At 37.7% G+C, this 26,485-nt stretch overlaps 1 protein-coding gene across 1 annotated transcript in view; it reads left to right on the top strand.

The window, feature by feature from the left end:
- Nucleotides 1–950: 950 nt before the first annotated feature.
- The window catches only part of CCDC67 (coiled-coil domain containing 67), an 83,618-nt gene continuing 58,083 nt past the window's right edge, over nucleotides 951–26,485 (top strand). The window contains exons 1-4 of the mRNA XM_005858909.2: nucleotides 951–1,023; nucleotides 17,217–17,388; nucleotides 18,771–18,866; nucleotides 26,280–26,414. Coding sequence (XP_005858971.1) covers nucleotides 995–1,023; nucleotides 17,217–17,388; nucleotides 18,771–18,866; nucleotides 26,280–26,414 — 432 coding nt within the window. The 5' untranslated portion in view covers nucleotides 951–994. The remainder of the gene's footprint in view (nucleotides 1,024–17,216; nucleotides 17,389–18,770; nucleotides 18,867–26,279; nucleotides 26,415–26,485) is intronic.

Here is a 26,485-nt window from a genome sequence, read left to right on the forward strand (position 1 = left end):
CGCGACGGGTGGAGGGAGCCCGGGCTGCAGGGATGGCCCTTGCAGATCCACAGCAGAGTTTCTCCCTAAATGAGAAGGTCGAGGTTCTAGGTGTGTGGCCCTGGGTAAACCACCTGCCTTCTCTGTGCCTCAGTTTCCCTGATGTGAAAGCGAAGGATTTGAGACCTACAAAATGAATGTATTCACCTGGCGTTCCCCACCCCTGCTCCTCGCCCCTCCTCTCCACTCACAATCCAGGGTTCCTCTTAAATCCTTTGATTAGAGAGTGACATCAGCCCAGGAGTCTTCCTCCTCTTTCTACCCCCTTGAAGGCTATTTAATTGACTTTTATTCAGTAATTCAGAGGAGTTGAAGTCCTTTTCAATACTTTGTCCATTTATCCTCATGAAGACATTGTTGCTGGAGAAAGCATTTTTGTTTTGTTTTTTTTTAACTTTGGGCAAATACTAACACCCAAGGGTGAGCAGATGCCTACAGAGTCTTTGAGGAATTGTGAGATTCCTAATTTTAGGGAATTCTTAGTCTTTTTATTTTAAATCTCTGACAAAACCCAGAAAGGGCCAAATAAAAAATTTACTCATAATTTTTTTTATTTTTTTACAAATAAAAAATAACGGCAACCTTAGAGGATCCGCAAGAAAGGGAAGTTTGAGAGCATTTAGCTGGAATAAAATAGGAATTCTATTTTACTCACCTCATGGACCTGGCACCAAGCTGTTCTGTAGTGAATGCCACTTGGATTGAGTATCCCAATTATGTACTCACCACTAAGCCAGTGTCACAAATGCATGGGGAGACACACACACAAACGCAAGTTTCTACATTTTGTAGAACCAAAAGCACTACATTCAGAAAAACTCATACTAAACGGTTTACCAGAAGCAATTCTTGTTTTCTAGGTTAATAACGGTTACTATCATTTGGGGAATCTAGATCATTTTTCTCCCTTACAGGTTAAACATTGAGAAATATAAACCAGAGGCAGTTTCTCGACATGGAGAACCAAGTCCATAATACAGCGGGGTAAGTGCTGAGAAATTTCTGTTTAATCAGTTGGTACTTGACTATGCCAAAAATGTCCTGGCGATACATGACTTTTGAAATTTAGTATTAATAGAAGGATATGCCAGTTATTTTGGTGAGGAGGATGTGGGAGAAATCCAAGTGATTTTAAGGATCTATAGTTTGAGTCTCCATTTAGACCTGGATCTGCAGTGGAAATCACCGTTTTCCAACTTTGGGTGAGTTTTTTAGTGTTTTGGCTGTGCACACGGGCTCCGTGTGCTCTTGGGTTTCCACAGTGCAGCAGTTCCTGGCCAGCTTGCCCCTTTCTTGCTGTACCAAGAGTCCAACCCTCCACGTTTGTCCTTAAGGCTGAACTCAGCACTTAAGCATAGCCTCGAAACAGATTTAGCGCCTCAAAACAGCAACAAGACTGGATATTTTACCAAAAGTTTCCTAGAGATCAGGAATAGAATTGGTATGACATTCACCATCATAAAAAATTAAATTCCTTTTCACAAATATCTATCCCCACCCCTTCCATGACACCAGCACCACCAAGGTTTCTCTGTCTACTATTGTTTCATTAGCTAACTAGCCACTGGCTGACCCTGGAGCTGAGTGGGGAGGAGGTATGGTGGGGAGGGAGGTGCTAGTGTGCCTATCTTGACTGTGACTGATTTTGTACTAGTCAAACCACTTCAGGTATCTCACTTTCAGGTTTTCTGCTCAAACCATGACTTTGACATCAGGCTAAAGGGAAGCTGCACAAGTCTGGATAATGCTAGCTATCACTTTTTTTTAAAATGTTTTTTAAATTTTTATTGATTTCAGAGAGGATGAGAGAGAGAGAGAAACATCAATGATGAGACAGAATCATTGATTGGCTGCCTCCTGCACACCCCACACTGGGGATCAAGCCCAGAGTCCAGGCATGTGCCCTTGGCCGGAACTGGGGGCCCTTCATTACTACACTTTTGCCAGTCCAAGGTTCTAACATGTCAAAAGGCTGTTCCTAAATGAAAGAAATTAAGATGGGTAAACAATGATTGCAAATTAAATGAACAGTCCAGACTATGGGAAACCAAAGATGGCTGCTTGGTTAACCCAGCTCCCTGGCATTTTGTTGTTGTTGTTTTGTTGTTGGTGGTGGTTTTTGCATTCCTTATCCACCATAGTACACTTAAGCTGGACTTCATTCAGCTGCCACTTAGTTTGGGTTATCAGTATGTTCTTGTTTTTGTGCATATATTTTCCAGATAAATTGAAGCTTTCCGTTGCCACAAGACTGATGCCCTCTCAATGGGAAAGAAACTGTTAGGAAATGTGTTTCCCACTTGGGCTATTCCTTCCGCAATCTCTAGTGATTAGGGCACCCACTTCACTGAACAAATCAGACTCACCTTAGAATCCTTGACACAGAGGTCCTTAGACAATAGGATCACTTTCAATTACTTGTTAGGAAGTGTGTGAGCAGTGGCCAGCTTGTCATGGTTTGGGCCCTGGGGAACACAATAACAAAAGTTACTCTTTATTTTTTGTCTGAAACATCCAGAATGCCTTCTCTATGGCTCAGGGACCATTGTGGAAGAGGTAGGTATGTGAGATTGTAAGAGCCAGATAAGAGGGGCACAATGGGCAGGCAAATCTGACTCCATCTTAAAGCTAATCCTCTCTCTTAATTGAACCTAGACCCAGTTGCCTTATTTTCCTCAAGATTAAGGAGTGGAGAACAAAAAAGGGGGCATTGTAACAGAGTGAAATGGTAGGATTTTCTGACTCCAAGTCTCTGTTTAGTAGCTTCTGCTTAGTCTTGCATATACTAGTAGACGTATTAATCATTAGAGGGATTCTGCTTTTGGCTTGAGTTTTACAAAAACAATACATACTATCTCAGGATATAAGGGAAGTATGTATTGTTTATCAAGGAATTGCAGGAAGCTCATGACCGAACTCACATCAACTAGGGTCAACAGACTAAGTACAATCTTCCTTGGACCCTTGCTGGCACCCAGATGTCTTTTGTAGTCAATCACCTCTTGCCACTCCTGTTTCCCCCTTCCCTTGACATAAAAGAAGCCTGTACTCTACTTTTCTGAGATGGATTTGAGGCACCACTAAGTCTCCTATCTTCTTAGTTGGCACCTGCTCGTTCAATAAATATTCCCTTATGAGAGAGAGAGAGAGAGAAACCATATCTAGATATTGCTTTGTTTTCTTATTCATGAATTTATACTTATTAATTTGTCCTTTTATGTTCTATTTTATTTATCTTGCTCTGAATTTTGAGTTACAAATTATAGTTCAGTTATTTTCATGAGTCTGGATTTCATAATTTCTTTAAATAATAAAAACATTAAAGCTCAAGTTCCTCTTGTGCACAGCTTTACTATGGACCATAGGATCAGTGTTCCCCCTGTCGTTTTCGAAATAGCCTATTACTTCCATTTTGATTTACTATTTAGCTTAAGAGATATTTAGGAAATACAACTTCCAGTGGGGAGATAATTATTTTTTTGTTATTACTTTCTAATCTCCCTACCACCATGGTCATAGACTATGACCTAGATGATATTTCAGCTTTATTAAGATTATTCTTGTGATCTATTGGATGATCAACCTCTATAAATGTTCTTTGAGCATTTGAAAACAAATGTATATTCTCTATTGGTTAAGTAAAAAGAATAAAGAAGATCATACATATATAATCAAACCTTTTAATTATTATTATTACATTTAAATTATGTTTTTCAAATCCATTATTACCTGACTTTTGTCTATTTGATCTGTCAAAAAATTTTTTAAGGAACATCTTTATATAATTATAGTTTTATCCAATTATTCTTGTATTTCAAGCAGTTTTTGTTTTACATATTTTTGTGTTCTATTCAATGTACTGGGGTCCATGGATATTATATCTTCCTGGTATATTATATGATTTTGCTTTAAAAAATATCTCACAAGTATGAGTTAATGTTATTTTGTTTGTCTTCTACTTTGCCTGGTACTGATATTGACAACTCTTATTCATCCCCTTGTTTTCATTCTTTTTTATATCATATTGTGTCTCTTATAAATAGCCTATGATTAGATTAAAATATAAATAACTCAATTAGAGAATCGTCATTAAAAAAGAGAATTTTATGGTCATTAATGTTAACATCTGACCCTTTTTTACTTCACAACATTTGCTAGTCTGATCTGGTTTTCCTTCTTTTTCCTTTACAAGTTTTACATCTTATTTCAATTAGAGAATCGTCATAAAAAAGAGAATTTTATGATCATTAATGTTAACATTTGACCCTTTTTTACTTCACAACTTTTGCTAGCCTGATCTAGTTTTCCTTCTTTTTCCTTTACAAGTTTTACATCTTATAAGTTATTAACTTACATTTTTTACAAACATTTTATTTTTGATTCCTCTTTTGGCATACTGAATTTTAACTATACCTTTAAATTACCTCAACCATAGTTAGACTTAATCTTTAGTAGTGCCTTTGCTTCCCCATTCCCTTATCCCACCTATAAGAAATAATCTGGGGTTCTAGTTCCTGGTTGCTATTAATTTTAATAAACATTATTATACATAGGATAATGTTACTTGTTATTTTATTCCTTTCTTATTTCAAGAATCCTTTTTAACAGCTATAAGTTTAATTGCATTGTTATTACTATTATTTATATACAAAACCTTCCCTGTTCTTAAACTTAAGAAATTTTTGAATTTACTTTTAATTTGACTGAAGTATATCCTTAGGTAATCTTTTCATAAAAATGAATGTGGGTGATATACTTTTTAACTTTTTACATGCCTTATTTTTACTTTTAAGCACAAACTCTGTAACATGACTCCCATTGTCTTGAAGAATTGAGTGTTGCAGATGGAAAAGCGAAAGCAGTCTCACTCTCTCTTTCCTTCTTTCTTTTTAATGTCTAGAGGTTTATAGGGTTTCTGTTTATCCTAGAATTTTAAAATTTGTCAGAAAACCTTTCTAGGTATGCATCCTTTCTTAATAATCCTTCATGGCACGTGATAAACACTTTTACTCTAAAGATTCAAATTTCTTCAGCTCAGTGAAATTTTCTTCTATTTATTTGATATTAGTCTCCACTGTCTTGTTTCATTCTTATCTCATAGCATATCTATATCTTCTTCTTTCTCTCTTAATTTTCATCATCCTCTTTTTTTCTCTATGTTACAGAGAAATTTCTTCAGTTTTCACATTTTTATTACAGCAATGATTTCATTCTGGGGGTTTTTTCTGCCACTACTGAGATCTTTAGTGTTGACAACCATGTTTATATTTCCAAGTATTTATTTTTTTTGTATGTTTATTTTGTTGTTCCTTTTGCATTCAAAATTGCTTTTTTTAAAATCAATGCAACATAACCTTGACTCATTAAAATATGAATAAGATTGTTTGAAATTATCTCTTGATCCTTTTAGCAACGTCGTTACAATCAGTTATTCGGTGGGTATGGCTCCAGTGTATTTCTTCACACCCTTCAATTTGTGCCTCTCCCCAACCTCTAACAACTGCTCCACAGCCCCACTTTTCTCCCAGCCTCTGCTACTCTACCAGAGAATTCAAGTAGAGAAATCTGCCCACCAACTACAGTGCATCTGCAGCTGCCTGAGGGTTCAGGCGGAGCCACCAGCCAAGGTGTAATACAGTCTAATATATTTAAGATTACTAAAGCTTATATTTAATGCACTTATATATGACGGTTATTCCTAAATGGCAATTCCACAAATGCATTAAGCAATGCTAAAGTCAATGAAACACATACATAAAGTCCCCAAATGTACAAATTCTGGAGTGTTATTATAGACAGGATATTATATCTTCCTGGTATATTATATGATTTTGCTTTAAAAAATATCTCACAAGTATGAGTTAATGTTATTTTGTTTGTCTTCTACTTTGCCTGGTACTGATATTGACAACTCTTATTCATCCCCTTGTTTTCATTCTTTTTTATATCATATTGTGTCTCTTATAAATAGCCTATGATTAGATTAAAATATAAATAACTCAATTAGAGAATCGTCATTAAAAAAAGAGATTTTATGGTCATTAATGTTAACATCTGACCCTTTTTTACTTCACAACATTTGCTAGTCTGATCTGGTTTTCCTTCTTTTTCCTTTACAAGTTTTACATCTTATAAGTTATTAACTTATATTTTTTACAAACATTTTATTTTTGATTCCTCTTTTGGCATACTGAATTTTAACTATACCTTTAAATTACCTCAACCATAGTAAGACTTAACCTTTAGTAGTGCCTTTGCTTCCCATTCCCTTATCCCACCTATAAGAAGTAATCTGGAGTTCTAGTTCCTGGTTGCTATTAATTTTTATAAACATTATTATACATAGGATAATGTTACTTGTTATTTTATTCCTTTCTTATTTTAAGAATCCCTTTTAACAGCTATAAGTTTAATTGCATTGTTATTACTATTATTTATATACAAAACCTTCCCTGTTCTTAAATTTAAGAAATTTTTGAATTTACTTCTAATTTGACTGAAGTATATCCTTAGTGAATCTTTTCATAAAAATGAATGCGGGTGATATACTTTTTAACTTTTTACATGTCTTATTTTTACTTTTAAGCACAAACTCTGTAACATAACTCCCATTGTCTTGAAGAATTGAGTGTTGCAGATGGAAAAGCGAAAGCAGTCTCACTCTCTCTTTCCTTCTTTCTTTTTAATGTCTAGAGGTTTATAGGGTTTCTGTTTATCCTAGAATTTTAAAATTTGTCAGAAAACCTTTCTAGGTATGCATCCTTTCTTAATAATCCTTCATGGCACGTGATAAACACTTTTACTCTAAAGATTCAAATTTCTTCAGCTCAGTGAAATTTTCTTCTATTTATTTGATATTAGTCTCCACTGTCTTGTTTCATTCTTATCTCCTAGCATATCTATATCTTCTTCTTTCTCTCTTAATTTTCATCATCCTCTTTTTTTCTCTATGTTACAGAGAAATTTCTTCAGTTTTCACATTTTTATTACAGCAATGATTTCATTCTGGGGGTTTTTTCTGCCACTACTGAGATCTTTAGTGTTGACAACCATGTTTATATTTCCAAGTATTTATTTTTTTTGTATGTTTATTTTGTTGTTCCTTTTGCATTCAAAATTGCTTTTTTTAAAATCAATGCAACATAACCTTGACTCATTAAAATATGAATAAGATTGTTTGAAATTATCTCTTGATCCTTTTAGCAACATCGTTACAATCAGTTATTCGGTGGGTATGGCTCCAGTGTATTTCTTCACACCCTTCAATTTGTGCCTCTCCCCAACCTCTAACAACTGCTCCACAGCCCCACTTTTCTCCCAGCCTCTGCTACTCTACCAGAGAATTCAAGTAGAGAAATCTGCCCACCAACTACAGTGCATCTGCAGCTGCCTGAGGGTTCAGGCGGAGCCACCAGCCAAGGTGTAATACAGTCTAATATATTTAAGATTACTAAAGCTTATATTTAATGCACTTATATATGACGGTTATTCCTAAATGGCAATTCCACAAATGCATTAAGCAATGCTAAAGTCAATGAAACACATACATAAAGTCCCCAAATGTACAAATTCTGGAGTGTTATTATAGACAATAGTGCGGTGAAGGCCTGGGGATGGGGTAGGGGTGGAGATAAAGATAAATTTAAACATAAATAATTAATTAAAATTTAAAATGTTTAAAGTCAATTTCCTTATATATGTGGATGCACATATGAATTGAAAAAGAACATTTATCCAGATCTTTCTTTTCTTAGTTATACATGTACAAAGTTTAAAAAGTCATTTTGTTTTTTACCAGTTACCAAAAAACAGCTATCTCCTGTTCCCTCCCCAGAGGCACTTTTTTGGGGGGGTATTTACCTCCATCTCTCTAAATAACATGCTTATATTGCTACTTCTTGATTTTTCAGTCTTAGACATCGTCTACTGACATCCACAATGGTTATTTTTCATCACACACACACACACACACACACACACACACACACACACACACTTCAGATTCTTCCAATACATTATGATCTTAGTTGGGTCAATATTCTGTTTGTCTCATAATGACTTTATAAACGATCTTTACCTCTGAGCCATATAGTACACTGTGATTATTTCTCATCTCCTGTACATTTTGTTTGTCTTGGTATTGATAACTCTAGTATCTTAATTACAAATGTTTTGAAGTTTTCTTCTTTCTGCATAATTTACTTCAAAAATGTCTTTCTGTTGGTATTTGACCTAGTTGTGTGAATGGTTTTCTTCAAATGGCTGTGGTCCCTGACTGCTTGTTCCTATTTAAGGGTGGTAGAGTTGAAAGCTGACAGGCAGCTCCATGTACATGGCAGGGCGCTGCGACAGGGGTCTTTACTGTGTGGTCATCAGTCTAGTCTCTTTCGGTGACCAGTCTCAGGCTGATCAGAGCCAGAAAACACTCTTCTAAATTCTCCTGATTGGAGGGTATAAGTCGGGCTGCCAGCATTTACCCCCTCCTTCCAGAAATCCCTACGTGGGCTGCTTCTGGGCTTCCTCTCCTCCCAGCTCCCTTCATTTTTGTCCTTGTAGGTGTGACTGCATAGGTTGAAAAGACCCCCTTGCTTTATTTTAGTAGGATTTTGGAAGAGAATAAAATGCGTATTCATCCATCTTCAACCAAAAGTCTCATTTTTCTCTACTGAATCATTTACTTTTTATTCTGTGACTTACATCTTAGCCATTGATCTCATTCATTGAATCTTGTCAAATCCTTCCTAAAAATCTAGGTACTGTTACATGATCTGCCAAATTTTTTATCTACTGTGAGAGTCATATTTTCAAAGAAACCAAGCAGATGAATATTAAAGCATAACTTCTCACATCTGAATTCAGAAAAAATACTTTAAAGCACTACTCTTCTATGTGTCTTTCTTAACCTTGAAAGTGTCCTTTCCAACTCTAAAGTATATTAATTGATAACAGGTTATATGGTTTTTTATGAGTTAAATACAGTTTTAATTATAGTGTATAAAATAATTCGAATGTAAGTCAATATATTGGTAGTTTAATAAATTGTAGTAATGTATTCTTTTTGCACACTGAAAATTCTTTTTAATTTGGTTGATTCTCTTGCCTTCTGAATGCCCCAGACTATACCCCATTTTTCTTCTCCCATCATATTTTATCCCCACCCACCCACACATACTCCTCTCCAGAGTAATTAAATTTGACAAGTTCTAATTTCTTGTGCCTCTGAAGAAGAAAGGTGAAGTAGACCTGGGGTAAAATACAACTTTGAAGGTAGATCCTGAAATGTTAGCACAGTGCCGAGTGATTATAGAAAATCAATGAGTGATTTTGAAAAGGAGGAAGGAAACTAGAAAGGAAGGGAGTGGGGAGATTGGGAAGTGGGGAAGGAGTGGGGAAGGGAGAAAGGGAGGCAGGGAGGGGAACGGGGAGGGAAGGAAAGGCAGGGAAAGATTCCTTTGAGAGACTAATTAAGCTGTCCACTAGACACCAGGCTGAGTGCCTTGAAGTGGTGAGTGTGAGGAATGTGTAGGACACTAACAGCAACGGCTGTGTCCCTCTTTTAAATAGCTTCACAGCAACTTCCATTATATTTCACAGGCCAGATTTTGTTCCATGGCCAGGCCTAGCCCCAGAGGAGACTGGGAAATGTAGTTGTGTTTTAACTGGACACAGTTTCACCCTGAATAACATCTGAGCTCCATTAGTATGGAAGGAAGGATGATGTTGGGTGGGCAACTAGCCACATAGGAGATAAGAATAAGGTACAGATTTGGAAGTTATCAGAACAGGCTGGCATCAGAAGGTCCATTAGAAATTTCCAATATCCAGGAAACAGTATATTTCTTAGTTTTCTAGCATTGGAAGACAGATTTTATCAATGTTTGCCTAATTTTTTGCTGTAAGGATCCAGTGAAATAACTGGCTCTAGTTTTAAATAGAAAATGGTAAAATGACTATCCTCACATGCACTAACACTGCAATCTCTCATCATATAGACCTTTTGGAAAGAGGGAATTTTAGTTGTCCTAGCAATTGGCTTATAGAATCCAACCTAATGCATGTGTAGATAAACATTTGTTTGTTATTAATTGTATCATATCTTTTTATGTAGTAATGTGAAATATTTCAGATATATGTTTACAAGGATAGTGAAGTTACTTATGCTTCTAGATAATTATAAAAATAACCCTGAAGAAAGAAGGTTAGTGCCTGCTAATATTTCACTGTCTTCTCACCTCATTCAATCTGTGAACCAAGATGTTACTTAGAATGTGATAGTTATTTTAGAAAAAGTTTACCTGTAATGTAGGTATTTTAACAGATCTTCCATTCTTTTCAGAACATGAAAAAGGAAATTTTAAATTTGTATGTGTCTAGAAGTATAATAAAACATTGGTAGAGGCTTGGAAGCTATCACATTGCATTTTATTTCTATAAAAGTCTTCCTTTGAAGATTATGATGAAGGCTTTAGAATGAGGCCTTTATAAGTACATTGAAGCTTGGTTTGTGAGGTAGTGGGATTTATATCTCCTCCACACCCCAACATTAAGGTTATTGAAAATGAGAGAGAAGAATGGGCTGAATATGAGCCACCACCTCAAATAGGCAGTAAAAATAGGAGTTGTAATGTTGCTAAGTGAGCAAACACTAACATGGAGTAAATAACATTTTTTGGACAACAAGAAAAGTGTTTGAGGAAAAGCCACTTTTAGCTATAATTCTGTAATTAATTTTGAACAAGGGTAACCATGAAACTATGACCTAGAAGTCAAAAAGTAATAACTTTCACTGTACTGTTTCAGGAGGCACGTGACTAAAGGGCGGGCTGACGTCACAGACGTGTCTGCGGAAGTGGTTCTGGGCTCCTCCTGGAGTCTCTCCCACTGGGCTCTGTTCACGTTTCCCGTGTGATACAGCATTTGATGTGCAGCACAGGGTGTGTGAGCCACCGCAGAAAAGTTAAACTATACTTACTAGTATAGCTAAATGGAGAATAATATAACTCAGACAAATGTACATGCAAACATTTGAGAATGAATTTCATTAAACTGTTTTGAAAAAGTTAAGCCCTAATATGATTGCTCATCAGCCTTTTGGAAACTCATTTTCTTAGACTCTTCTGTGTCCCATGAAATGGTCTCCTCTTACTCTTTTCTCTATGCTTCCCCTCCTCGCTCCCTCCCCTTCCTGTATGCTCACTTCCACATTTGTCCTTTAATCCTCCTCTTCTCTTCCTGAGCTGAAGATCCATTTCTACTCAGACATCTCTCATGTCCCCAACTGAACTCACTTTTTTATTTTTTACAGACCTTTTATCCACTTCTACTTTCCAGATTGGTGACGGGTAGGCTGACCTACATCCCAGTTTTCCCAGAACAATCACTGTTTACACCTGTTTTGCTGGCATAATTATTACAAGCGGCCTTTTCAATTTCAAAATTGTCCTGGTTTCAATAGCAGGTTATATGGTCACCAGAGCTACCTGTCTGACGAAGGTTCGCCTTATAGGAACCTGCATGTAAGCCCATTGTTACAGGCCTCTGGCGTGACACATAGGCCCATGTGTCTTAGCCTGGCCTTTTCACTAGGCATGACTCTCTCCACATTCCATTCCCCTGCCCCTTCCCACATACTCGCCACTACTACCTCCATTTAAAACATCAGCTTTCTAATTTGCCCTCTCTTTGTCTCCAAAGTTGATATCGTGATATTTTGACTCTAGGCTCACCAGACTGATTATCACGCTCCAAGTCTCAGTGTGCCCCCTCCCCTCTGGTTTAAGGCATTTAGACCTCTGGCCTGACCTGGATCCTTCTCTTGATTACTGCTCCTGAAGATAAACCCAATAAGTAGTGAGGGCCGTAGTGTGTGTGTCTTATTGTAGTGTGTTAGACACAAACCCCCAAAATAATAAGAGCCATGGTGTGTGTGTCTTAGCATAATGTATTAGACACAATCCACCCCCGTTTCCAGAGCTGAGAGATTCAGAGGATTTCTTTTATTTTTTAGCTCCTCAATCAACTCTTCTAAAGTTGGAATAATAAGGTATTTGATGGGATGTTGTGAGGATCCATGAGAGGAAGTGCAGGAAAATAATTAGCATAGGGTTAGCATTTGACTAAAGGGACAAATGAAAATAGAAATAATGTTAGTGCCCAGATCTGAGAAGGGGGCTAAACTAAGCCCTTTGTATTTTATTTTATATTTCACTAGATTTAGGAGCAAATATTGATGCTACTGAGACAGCTGCTGCTATTAATTATCTCTAAAAACTGAGGAGGAGCAGGTATACAAGAAGATGGGACAATTGAATGTTTAAAGGAGATATTAAATTTGACCCCGAAATGAGTTTGATGTAAAAAGGAATCTTAGTTAAGACTCTGGAAGAGATTATCAGTGGTTTATGAGCCCCTAGAGGGGAAGCAGTGGCCGCTGGGATGCAGCACGCACACACCTGCCCACGGCACACTAGACCCGCCTTGGTTCACAGGGCTCATAGGCTGTGCACCAGGGAACTCACAGAAAGAGCTGTACTGGGGCTCTGGCATCATATGTTGCAGAGCTTTTTATGACATTTTTATGGGGGGAGGTGGAATTGTAAGGTTAATTAAGTGGATTTGCATCCGATTATAAGGAAAGGCATAATCAGTAGATCACTGTCACCTGAAGGGCGTAGTAGTGGAATGCCATAGGCTCTGTCCTCCATCTCTTCCTTCGTGGCATTGTACAATCACTTGTATGAAAAACACATGTATATATAAAACAAGTAATGTTTATCAAATGGGCAGCTGACACAAACTGGGAGATAAAGTGAATATAATCTGACAGAAACAGGATCTCAAAATGTAAGCTCAGATGTTACCTCATTTAGGAAAGCTGCTGTGATAGCCCACCATCCAAGTCTGAATTCAGTACCTGCCTTTCGATTCCCCTCCTATTCATCCATCTCTCATTGTTCCTGCCTGCCTTGTAGGTGTCTACCCACAGGCAGTTGATCTTGTGTCTCTCTCTTCCCAGTTCCTCACACAGTGGACCGCAGCCACTTAATGAATATTTGCTTCGTTAAAGAACCAGTCATGACGAGCCACACTGAGAGGCTGAAACTATCAAGCTAAATTTTAATAAGGAAAATATAAAGCCCTGCCCTGGTGCACCCCCCATAACTAAACAAGCACAAGATGGTGACTAGGCGGCTTTACTCATAGCATGTATGGCAAAGAAATGAGGTGTTTAGACAAGGATAAAAGCACCTTGAAAAGTATGCTTTGCCCTTCTCCCCTCCCCGATTCAAACTGATATTTATCTGCTTGAATAAAAATATATGGCACCTAAAACAAAGGATGTGAGAGTCCCTCTCCAAGCTGATTAGATCACGCTTAGATCATACAGAAAGTTCTGAGTGGCATATTTCAAGGAGGAAATCGACAAACGGGAACATGTTCAGAGGAGAGCCACTGGGAGTTATGAAGAGTCTGAAAGTCTTACTGTAGTCATTCATTCTTTCACTCATTTAACTCATGTATATTGAGCATCTAGTATTTTCCAGGCAGTATGCTAGGTAGTGATTGGTAGAGGAAAAAAATCTCATGGGCAATTGAAGGGAATAAACAAAGACCACCCAGATGAGAACAAATGAAGCCTATTTAATTCAGCGCCTGTTACAGAAAGGGAGTCAGCCACCATCACTTGCATTTGGCAGAGACTCAAAGGCAGGCAGGAGAATAGAAAAGGTCTATGGTGAGCAAAAGGCTTCAGGTATGCTCCGATTGGAGGCTGCTGGCACAGAGAACCTGGAGGCAGGATGTGAGAAGTGGGGCATCTTACATGATTGATTTGGGAAGCATATTTGGCTTTCTCCAGTTGGTCCTGATTTGGAAGTGGGGGCAAAAATTAAGGAAGCTGTCAGTCATTGACCAAGTCCTGACCATTCTAGGACCGTTGCTGTAGAGATTATGGGTCTGAGTCTGTTGTCATGTGTTCTGGCCATTGTCTGTATGTTCAGCCTCTAATATGGAGCACCGAGGAGAGAAGATGCAGGAGAATCTGGAGGTACACTGGTAACTGTATTCATCATACTGATAACTGTGTTATTCAAGCACTCTAAGGTTGACTATATTGAATAGTCCCGATGGATCACATTAGGACCAGTGGGTGAAAGAGTTCTTTAGTATAGGAAATAACTTTTAAAAACTCATCTGGACACGATCTCAGTCAGTGGTTATCTGCTAAAGGAAGAATTCAGACATACGCTGGATGACCTTGTGGCAGTGCTATTGCAAAATGGATCACAAACCTTAACATGCTCCAGAATCACTCGACATCTTTGTTACCAATGCAGAATCTTGGGCTCTGTCCTAGACCTGCTGAATCTGATCAGTGGGGTATGATAGATGATTCTCTTAAGAAACATTTGTAGAAGATATGCAGACACTGTGTGGGTAGTTGGGCGAAATGGTTGTAAAAGTCCTTCCACCCAAGAGTATACTATCCTAACTTTTGCATAGCTTAGTCTTAACCAGAGACAAAACATTCATTCATTTAACAATATTGATTGAGTAGCTTACATTATTCCATACTTTTCCTTTGGGCCTAAACTTCAAGTTCCATTAGCATGCTGCATTTCTACATGCCACTGACGTGGCTCAGTGGTTGAGCATCAGCCTATGAACCAGGAAGTCTCAGTTCCATTCCTGATCTGGGCACATGCCCTAGTTGTGGGCTCAGCCAGGGGGCGTGCAGGAGGCAGCCGTATGATAGATGATTCTCTTAAGAAACATTTGTAGAAGATATGCAGACACTGTGTGGGTAGTTGGACTAGATGGTTGTAAAAGTCCTTTCACCCCAACAGTGAGTGTACCATCCTAACTTTTGCATAGCATAGTCTTTTTTTTAATATATTTTATTGATTTTTTACAGAGAGGAAGGGAGAAGGATAGAGAGTTAGAAACATCGATGAGAGAGAAACATCGATCAGCTGCCTCCTGCACACCCCCAACTGGGGATGTGCCCACAACCAAGGTACATGCCCTTGACCAGAATCGAACCTGGGACCTTTCAGTCCACAGGCCGACGCTCTATCCACTGAGCCAAACCGGTTAGGGCAACATAGCATAGTCTTAACCAGAGAACAAAACATTCATTCATTTAACAATATTGATTGAGAAACTTACATTATGCCATACTTTCCTTTGGGCCTATATTTTAGTTCCATTAGCATGCTGCATTTCAGTGGTTGAGCATCGGCCTATGAACCAGGAAGTCTCAGTTCTATTCCTGGTCTGAGCACATGCCCTGGTTGTGGGCTCAGCCAGGGGGCGTGCAGGAGGCAGCCGGTCAATGATTCTCACTCATCATTGATGTTTCTATCTCTCTCTCCCTCTCCCTTCCTCTCTGAAATCAATTAAAATAGTTTTTAAAATAAGATAGTGATGAAAAGAACTCATTTGTTCATTTTGCAATGAGCATCCGTTACATGCTGGGGCACTGGGCTGAGTTCTGGTGGGATAGTGATAAACAGACTGATATAGTCCTTTCCTTTCAGAGCTTATACTAGCAGAAAAAAATAAGCAAAGTGTATTTACAGTAAAGGCTGATACATGTTGTTATGAAAAAGAAAATGGTGTGAAAACTATTCTTCTTGTTCTATTGTTTTTTTTATAGAGGAACTAGTACTTCCTTTCCTCAAATTTGTTTTAGGTTTTAAGTAAAACTTGAGAGTCTTTGGGCCTTATCCCAGGAATGCTAAGGCTGGCACTTTGTGTTTGAAACCTCTCTGCTGTTGAATAAACATTCAAAGGGACATCCCTTGTCTGGGTTGACTCTGGGTATTTTAGAAAGCAACTCCAGAAATTCTGAGTTCTTTGGGTTCCAATACCTGTTCTAACCCTATTGCAATGAAGCTAATTTGCATTATATACTTCAAGCAAGTTCTTATTAAAAACACCACATCTTTTCCTGTGTGGAATGCAGGAAGGGGCTTAAGATGGGAAGCAGCTGCCTACAATCCATTTCTGGCTCTGCCGCTAATTTATGTGTGATTTTGACCTCACTGGGCCTCCGTATTTTCAAAACGCTAAATGATCCTTAATTACCCTAAAATTCTGATTTGGTGAAATCAAATGGAGGAAATGTCAGTTTGCACCTGCCTCTCCGCCTGACTTTCCCCAGCTACACAAATATATCAGAAGCCCATCACCAGCATTGAATGGATGCGAAATAACTTGCTTTTCTAACACGGACAAGTGTGTGCTGGGTGGCTGGGCTATGCTTCAGCTTCTCCGAAGGAGAACCCAGCCCAGAAGCACCCAGCAACCTCTCTTCTCACCAACTCTCAGTCTCCATAATTGTAGTTATTACCAAGCGTTTTGTTTCAAACACAGCAGACCCTCAGAGACCCGAGATACTGCCACCTCTGACTAATAGTATCCCCATTGTGTAAAGACTTCCATTCCTTTGCCCACACCTGCCTGATCAGATTCCTTCCAAACTGACATTAACCAGATCACATCAAGTTCCCCTCCTGGAGCAGTGGCCCCGGAACCAGGCAGTACCCTTGAACCTGGCCCTGCCTTGACTGGGCTTGCTCTTCTGCCCCTGACAGGCACAACTGAAGTCCCAGTCTGCCTGCCGTCAAACCTCAAGCTATGATGTACACAGGTACATGGATATTCACATGCAAGAACATGGAACCACTTTTCATAATGATAATTTTCCTTAGAATTTGTATGCTCTAAAAATGCTTATTTATTTATTTATTTATTTATTTATTTATCTGATTTTTATTGCAAACTTATTTCTGACATGATCCACACAATGCGGGTTAGATTCCCAGTCAAGGGCATGTACCTGGGTTCTAGGTTCGATCCCCAGCAACCAGTCGATGTGTCAATGTGTGTCTCTCACATCCACATCAATGTTTCTTTCTCTCTCTCCCTCCCCCTCCCTTCCCTCTCTTCCATTCTCTCTAAAAAAGTCAATGGAAAAATATCCTTAGGTAAGGATTAACAAAACAAAGCAAAACAAACAAAAAAAAACACACCTCTAGCTTTCAGGCTTCTTCCTACTTACATAATTTAACAATTTGAGGAACTAGTGATTTATTCAGAGCCAGGTAATAATTTTTTTCTTGACCTCACATTTAGCTTTTTAAAAATGTATTTTACTTTTCTATAATTGGCAGAGCTTCTCCTTGTGAGGCTGAGCTTCAGGAATTAATGGAACAAATTGACATCATGGTCAGCAACAAGAAATTGGACTGGGAGAGGAAGATGCGGGCTTTGGAGACAAGGTTAGATCTTCGGGATCAAGAGTTGGCAAATGCACAGACTTGTTTGGATCAGAAGGGTCAAGAGGTACTGAACGTTTGTATTAATAAACATTAATTCTTGGACTATTATAAATAGTACTTAGTCTATCAGACTGTTTTTCATTACACATCGTTTTTATGCAGCATCAGCAATAGCAATTATTGCTCAAAATCCTGTCATAATGTGCTAAATGTGTTCTATCAAAATAAGTGACAGATCCTAAACCCATAAAAATGTGCTGATGCAGACAGAAATATAGTATCAATGCCATCTAGGAAAGTAAGCATTCAGTACGTGCGTGCAATAAATATTGCTGGCAAGGTAACATGTCAGTGCTTTTGCTGCTGTAGAAACATGGTTGTCAAAGCTGGGTCCTTGGACAAGGCAGAGTTCAAGAGCATTTGCACTTTCTAATCCACTAGAAAAATATGTCCTAAAAGAAGTGGAATGTCAAGAGTTTGGCGAAGGATGTGTGTGTGTGTGTGTGTGTGTGTGTGTGTGTGTGTGTGTGTGTGCATGTGTGTGTGGGGGGAGGGGAGGGTGTGTGTGTGCCTGGCACCCAGTCAAGAGGCGAGCCCTCAGCCCCTGGGAGGCCGCTTAGGCTGTAGCAGAATGTGTGATGCGCTCAGGCCTGCAGAGGAGTTCAGGAAAGCCACATGCTTTACCTAAGGTGGACTTCTGTGTCTGTGAATCTTTCTTTGGGACGAGGCAGAAGAGAAATGTTTACTAATCAAATATGGTCGATGTGTTGTTCAGCAGCCACTTTCCTCCCTGTATAGGGCTCTCCCTGAATTTGGTTTCTGGCACAGCTAGCGATGTCATTGTTTGATGTAGTTGACTGAGTTACTGACTCCAGTTTCCCTTCACGGTACCTGTGCGAGGACTATTCTCTCACTGCCACACCTGTACTGGCACAGATTTGTAAACAGATGCCTCCCCTGCTTTCAAGCAGACAACTCTGTAAGCCAAATCCTGTCGGACATTTTTTTTTCATATGTTAGTTCTTATAAAAACGTAACGATTATTCCATCGTCCTGCCAAAGCAGAGCTCCCACGGAAGGCAGTGGGGCTTAAAGGAAGAGCTGAAGAGGGCCGGTGGGGCTTCTGCCCGCGTACCGATAACATAAGCCTGCCAAGAAGATTGTGCAAAGTAAATCCCACACCTTAATATGAAATGCGAGGTGATGAGGATCTCCTGCCAAACATCCAGACCGTACTGTCCCAATATGTGCCCAGTGGAACAGTGCCAGCAATGTTTGTTTTTTGTGAATTTAATTAGTAATGGCTATTTTAAGCACTTTAGTACAAATATTTATGCTTGGTTTGGTACAGCAGTTTTATTTGAATTGTACCTCCCTTTTGCACATTTTTTAACTTTGTCAGGCAAAATTTAGTAAAATCAAAATTAAATTTTATTCTCAATGCAGGTGGGATTACTTAGACAGAAGTTGGACAGTCTGGAAAAATGTAACTTAGCAATGACACAGAATTATGAAGGACAACTGCAAACCCTAAAAGCTCAAGTAAGGAGACTCGTTCATTTAATATCACACATTTTGATATATGTTTTGACCTATAAAAGTTGTGTTGACTTTATTAAAATGGATTGTTTTAAGTGCAAGCAAAAGTTCTCATATTTTAACCGGAGGTTATATGTTGGGCCCTGTCTTTCACTGCTGTAGATGCATTGATTTTGTCTTTTACTAGATTGTCCGCTCTGTATCTTCTCGTTAACTGTTAGCACACTGCTAGACTAATAGCGTTCTGTTTGTCAAGTGGCTTGTTGGTTAGTTATATAATAAATAGCTATGTGAACAACAACAATAAAAACTAAATTAGTATTTTGGAGTCATTACTCCCTCATAGGGAAGTCCTTTTTTCTACAGCAGTTTAAAATGTGCACATTTGCTATTATGAAGTAGATCATTGACAGAACAAAGCTGGGTTTTATTACTTTGTTACTGGGAGGCTGTTTCAGAAACGATAGGGCTCTGCACACGTGATGAGAGGAATACTGCTTTCCTTCCCATTTACTCCCATATCTCCCACTGGGCCGTAGAACAGTCTCTCTTCCCAACCCAGATAACACATCGGGTGATAATCATCTGAGCATCTCCGGGCTAGTAGATGATACATCCTTGCTTACTTCGATAATATAGTTAAAAGAGCCCAAAGTAGCTAATGCTCTTCCTTAAGTACCTTTTTTAGGGAGGTTACCAGCCATTAATATTGGAATATGAAGCATTTGATGTCACGTAATAGATATGATCTTATCAATCTCCGACATTTTGCCTGCAATTTAAATAACTGCCACTAGGTGGTAGCTTGAATTATGAAACATGGTTTTTCCTTGCTAAAACTAAACATTTAACACTTAATGAGAATCAACCTTGCATTTTCTATAAAGATAAAGCTCTAAAATTGCAACATAAATATGAAATCACTATAACTGATCTGGAATAAGTTTGAAAATATATAGATACAAGTTGAGTATGATCTCTATATTATATTTCACTAGTTCAGTCATGCTTGTCAAATCTTTAATTTCTTGCATGTTTTTTAAGCCTGTTGTTAAAATGTTTTGGGCCTTGTTTACAGGTATTGAACAGTCATTTAGTATATGAATCCTAGACACTTGATGCTTTGCTTGGCTGCTGGCTAAACAACAAATATCTTCATTGCAATTTCACAGAAATTTGTCCTGTGAAAGGCTAATACTGAAAGTGTAGAAAATGTGTACTCCTCTGCTCCTGGATAGTCACAGTGCATATTAGCATATTAGACGCTGTGAGAAGTCCTGCTTTAAACACATGCATGTAGCCTTTTTAATCCATCATTTTCCAAGCATATCTGACCATGGAACCCTTTTTATTTTTAAACCCAAACCTACTATACTGTAGTACAGTATTACAAGGTAAACACCGTCAACAGGTGTTTCAAAGAACACACTTTGGAAACATTACATTATTGTTGAACCATCTGCTTCCACTGCTGTTTTTGCTTCTCTTTTCTTCTCTGGTTAAAAGAACGGAAAGAAGAGAATTAGGGAGGGAGAACAGAAGAGAAAGAAAGAGGGAGGGAAGTAAAAAGACAAAGAGAAGAAAGTACTATGTACTGACTTGGTTTGTATAATAGCTAGTAATATGTCATTTTTTAACCAGAAAATGCTGTCTTGTGGCAAACATGCTTTTGTTCTTGCTAGCTTACTCTACTGCTTCCTTCTTTGAAATTCCTGGTTTATTTACAATTTCATTTTTCTAAAATACATTAAGGATACACTTTACTGCTCTCTGCCTTGAATAGCTCAACTCTGCCAAAGCTTTCTTGTAGAAATTGCTTTTTTTCAAGGGGATATTTTCTTTTCCTTCTAACCATAATAAAATTGTTATATATATAAATTTTTTTGAGATTTCCACTTCTATAAACCTGGAGGAGATTTACTTTTCCTTATCTGTCCTGTTAAATGCAACTAGAAACCCTGGACATTATTTATAACAGTATAAGGAGACTCCGAGAAGTAAAGAGAAGAGACAGACAATTAGGACCATGGGACCCAAGGAACAACATGATAGTGAATTCCCTGGGATCTCTATTTGTCTCTTATGTCCCAGACTGAGTAACAGAGAAGCCGGCAACCTAGACACTCCAGTGGGCACAAACAAACAAAAAGAGCCCCAAAGAAAGACTTCTCTCTTCAGCCAAAAGACCAATGAAAAGACAGCCTCGCAAGATTAAACATGATTACTGCAGCCAAACACGCCAGAAAAAAAGACTACAACCCCAAACCCATCCCACCAGCAGAGACTCAGTAGACAGACTAGCCCAGCCCAGACCCTCCCCTGCCTGGGAGGTATCAAAGAGGATGGAGTGAAGAGCCAGGAATTTCATTACCACTAGGCATTAACAAAGCCACTCCCCCCACCACCACCCAACCCATAGTGTCCGTGGAGACCATGTGAGAGCCTAGATTCCTATGCTCATCTGCTGGTGATGATGCATGCCTCCTCCTCCTCTCTGGAGTGGTACGTGGAAGCCTAATGAGGAGTTAAGTTGCTCACCACCCCTCTGTGGTAACAAGGCTACCTAACCTCACTACAGTATCCCTGACGGCCATGTGAGAAGCAGTAACAAGGCACCTATGCACCTCAACCTGAAGTCCCATTGCCACTCAACATCAATAAGGAGCACCTTTCCTGAGTTACCAACTGGACTTCCACTGCCAGCTGGAAGTAATGAGATAGCATGCCATTTTCCCTGCTGGAATGTTATCAGAAGAGGCCTGCTAAAACACAATACTTAAATAAAATCCAGAGTGTCATAACACAATACCCAAAAATGTATAGATTTCAATAAAAACATCACTCATTTTACCAGAACCAGAAGATGTCAACTTAGATGAGAAAAGATAATCAAGTGATGCCAATAGTGAGTTAAAACAGATGTTAGAATTATCTGACAAGGATTTTAAAGCAGCTAGTATAAAAATGCTTTAATGAGCAATTTACAAACATACTTGAAAGAAATGATAAAGTAGAAAGTTTTAGCAAATAAGTAAAACTATGAGGAACAACCAATTATAAATTTTATAACTGAAAAAATACAATAACCAAACTAAAAAAAAAAAAAGTCAATGGATGGGATTACAAGCAGAATGGAGAGGATAGAGAAAATAATCATTTGAAAATAGCAAAATAGAAATTACCCAATCTGAACAACAGAGAGAAAATAGATTAACAGAAAATTAACCTCCAGAACATGTAGTACTATACAAAAAGATTGAAGATCTGTGTCATCAGAGTCCCAGGAGGAGAGGAGGGCAGGGTGGGAATGAAAAAGTATTCAATGAAGCAATGGCTGAAAAGTTTCAAAACTTGGCAAAAGATGTAAACTTACAGACTCAAGAAGCTTAGTGAAACGTGATAAACCCAAAGACACCTACACCAAAAGAACACATCATAGCCAAAATTCCGAAAACTAAAAGGCAAAGAAAATATCTTGGAAGCAGAAAGAGAGAAATAACATTGTACCTGTAGGGAAAAACCAATTCAGGTAGGAGATTTCTCATCCAAATCCATGGAGGCCAGAAAGAAGTAGAATATTTTTCAATTTCTGAAAGAACAGAAATATCAACCCAGAATTCTATGTCCAAGAAATCTATGTCTCAGAATGAAGGGAAAATTGAGACATTCTCAAATGAAGGAAAACTAAGAGAATTTGTCACCAATATACCTACACTGAAAGGATGGCTAACGGAGGTTCTTTCAGCAGAAAGGAAATGAAAAAGAATCTTGAAACATCAGGAAGAAAGAAAAAGCACTGGAAAGAGTAAAAACATGGTTAAATATAATAGACTTTTCTTGAGTTTTCTAAATTGTTTGACAGCTGACTCAAAAATTTAAACAATGTCTAATGTGGTTCTTAATATATGTTGAGGAAATACTTAAGACAACAATGTTATAAATGGATCAGGGTAAAGGGGCATAAAGAGAAATACCATTTCTATACTTCATTTGAACTGGCAAAATCTCAACACCAGTAGAGATTTGCGTTAACAAGTATAACATAATACCTAGAGCAACAACTTAAAAAGCTATATGAAGAGATATATTTAAAAAAACTATAGGTAATTTAAAATGGAATTCTAAAAAATGTAAATTTTTTAGAATTAACCCTGATGGAGACATGAAAACTAAAAGAAAGAAACTGATGGGGGGGGGGGGCTGTAATTATAATAGAGCACCTGAATTAATGTGAAAAATAATCATATTATTTTAAATCTTAGAACACATATCTTATGTGAATAGGGGGTTAAGTTTCTCATATGTGAATAGGGGGTTAAGTTTTTCTTCAGTTTCGTTTTCAAGGCCTGTGCAAAGCGACTGAGGAGTGACACAGCTGTGAATCCAGCAAGCAGAACCGATAAGCATGGTCAGGCCGGCCCACCAGGAGTCAAAACATCATCTCATCAACATTATCTCATCGCCCGATGACTAAGGACAATAGCTGACGTCCGTTCCAGCCTCACCCTAGCCTCTTCCCCTTTATAATCCTGTCCCCTGCACCTTACTGTAAGGCAGGATTTGATGCTTGTAAGTGCCCTATCTTCTTGGTTGGCTGGCCTTCTCAATAAATGCCTTATATGATTCAACCCTGCCTTCATTATTGGAAATAGCAACAGGCAGTCCAAACCCAGGTATCCCGGTAACAAAACCAAAAACTGGAGAACAAACGAAACAAAATCCAAACCCAGGTTTCCCAGTAACAAAACCAAAAACTGGAGAACAAACGAAACAAAACAAGTCAGGCTTAAGCCCTAACATCAATAATTACATTAAATGGAAACAGTCTAAATATACCAATTAAAAGATGGAGAAATGACAGAGTAAATTTTAAAAATATGACACAACCCTATACAGTACTCTATTCCAGACACTCACTTCAAATAGAACTATGTGTGTACATTGAAAGTAAAAAGATAGAAAAACACACCAGGCAAATATTAATTTTTAAAAAAAGCAAAAGTGGTGACAGGATAACTCAGTGGGAAAAGACTATTGCCTTTTTAACAAATAGGAAAGGGATAACTGAATATCCACAAAATACAAAGAATTAAGTTGGAACCTTCCTAAACCATAAACAAAATTAACTCAAAATTAATCAAAGACCTAACTGTAAAAACTAAATCTGTAAAACTCTTAGAAGAAAACATTAGGAGTAAATATTTCTAACATTAGGCAACGGTATCTTAGATTTGGCACCAAAAGCACAAGAAAAGTTTGATAGACCTGACTTCATCAAAATTGAAAAACCTTTGTGCTTCAAAGGACACCAGCAAGAAAGTCAAAAGACAACACGCAAAATGGGAGAAAACATTTTCAAATTATATTTCTGATAAGTGACCAGTATCCAAAATCTAAAATAACTTGTCAACAATAAAAAGACAAATGACAAAATTTAAAAACAAAGATATGAATAGACATTTCTACAAAAGAGATATAGAAATGGCCAATAAGCACATGGAAATGCTCAGCATCATTAGTCATGAGGGAAATGCAAATCAAAACCATAATGAGATAATCCCTCCACACCCACTAGGGTGGTTATAATAAAAAAGATGGACAATAGCATGTGCAATGAGGATATAGAGAAATTGGAACCCTATATGTTGCCAGTGGGAATGGAAAATGATTTTGAAAACAATTTGGCAGTTCCTTAAAAAGTTAAACTTAGAGTTTCCATATGACCCGGCAGTTCTACTCCTAGGTATATACCTAAGAGAAATAAAAACATATGCCCATACAAAAACCTGTACAAATGTTCAGAGCAGCATTTTCACAATATCCAAAAAAGTGGAAATAACCCAAATGTTCATAAATAGATGAATGGATGAACAAATGTGGTATGTCCATGCAATGGAATATTAGCCATAAAAAGGAACGAAGTATTTACTGGTCCATGTTATAATATGGGTGAATCTTGAAAGCATTATGCTAGGAGAAAGAAGCCAGACACAAAAGACCACATATGGGATGATGCCATCATGATGACATGATCAGAACAAGCAAACCTATAGACACAAAAAGTGGATTTTAGTAGTTACCAGGGGCTTGGGGAAGGAGGAAATGTGTAGTCACTATGAATAGGTATGACATTTCTTTTTGCAGCAATGAGAATATTCTGAAATTAGTGTGAAGGTTGCACAATTTTGTGAACATAGTAAAAATCAATAAATTATATAGTTTAAAGGGTGAATTTTATGGTAGATGAATTATATCTCAATTTTTTAATTATATGAGAAAAAAGCAGAAGTGACTACTTAATATTCAATAAAGTAGCATCATTGTCCATAGCTTTGTTTATAATACCTCAAACTGGAAATAACCGAAATGTTTCAATATGTGAATGATTAAAAAAAACTGTGGTTACATCCATACCATGGGATTATAGTGAGCAATAAAAATATATTGGACTGATGTCAATTTCCTGGGTTTGATATTGTACCACTAGAGGCCCAGTGCATGAATTTGTGCACAGGTTGGGTCCAGCTGGCCCCACCCCGATTAGGTTCGGGGCCGGCCAAGGGGAGGGGCCACAGGGGGTTGGTCAGCCGGCCCTCCCCCCTGGTTGAACTCCTGATTGAGGGGACAATTTGCATATTAGCCTTTTATTATATAGGATAGTTCATTAAAGTATAAATATTAGGAGAAACTGGGTGAAGAGGATTCAGAACCTCTCTGTAATATCTTTGTAACTTCCTGTGAATCTATAATTATTTGTAAATAAAAAGTAAAAAAAACAAAAAAAAATCTTTTGTAAACATACAGAAATTTGCTCACAGATGTTGATAAACCATGCTGCTTTTATTATTTGACAGTAAAAAAAGAAACAAAAATATAATAGTCTAAATTATACAAAGAATTCTTGGTAAGAGAAATTTATCAATTTTGATATTTAAATTTTCTTAACTTTATATCAACATGAGTAAGCAATTTCTGTTGTTTCTATCTTTTAAATTCAGTATTTCATTTTCCTGAATAAAGTATAAGTTGGTTATTTTCTAGATTGAGACACTGAAATTAAAGCTGGCAGCACAAGATGGCACTAAATAAAAATAAGGAAAACACTTGACTTTTTAAAATTATGAGCTTTACTACATATGGTTAAGCCAAACTGAACAAAACATTTATCAAGTGAGTCACTGTTTAACTGTGCAGTTAATGAAATCCCAAATTTACCTGGGAGCTGAATTGTGTTCAGCTTCAATAAGTTAATTTTAATAACTGGTTCTGTTTGCACTAATTGGAACATTTAAGCTTTACTGCATTTTCTAATCATGACTTAAATTTTCAAAGAGGTACACCAGAAAAGAACTCTGGTGAAATCAAGTTAGAAATTACCAGTAATAGTAACATGTTAGCATTCTTTATTATTTACAGTTTTCCAAACTAACTAATAGCTTTGAGAAACTGAGATTACACCAGATGAAACAAAATAAATTTCGACGAAAAGAGTTACCACATCTCAAAGAAGAAACACCCTTTGAACCAAATAATTTGAACCAGAAATTAGAGGTGAGCTATGTTTTCCTAGTGTCTTCACGTGTATTAAAGATCGATTTTCCTTGTGGTGGGGGAGGGGTGGG

This window comes from Myotis brandtii, unplaced genomic scaffold, assembly GCF_000412655.1.
Source record: "Myotis brandtii unplaced genomic scaffold, ASM41265v1 scaffold1229, whole genome shotgun sequence".
Classification (NCBI taxonomy): Eukaryota; Metazoa; Chordata; class Mammalia; order Chiroptera; family Vespertilionidae; genus Myotis; species Myotis brandtii.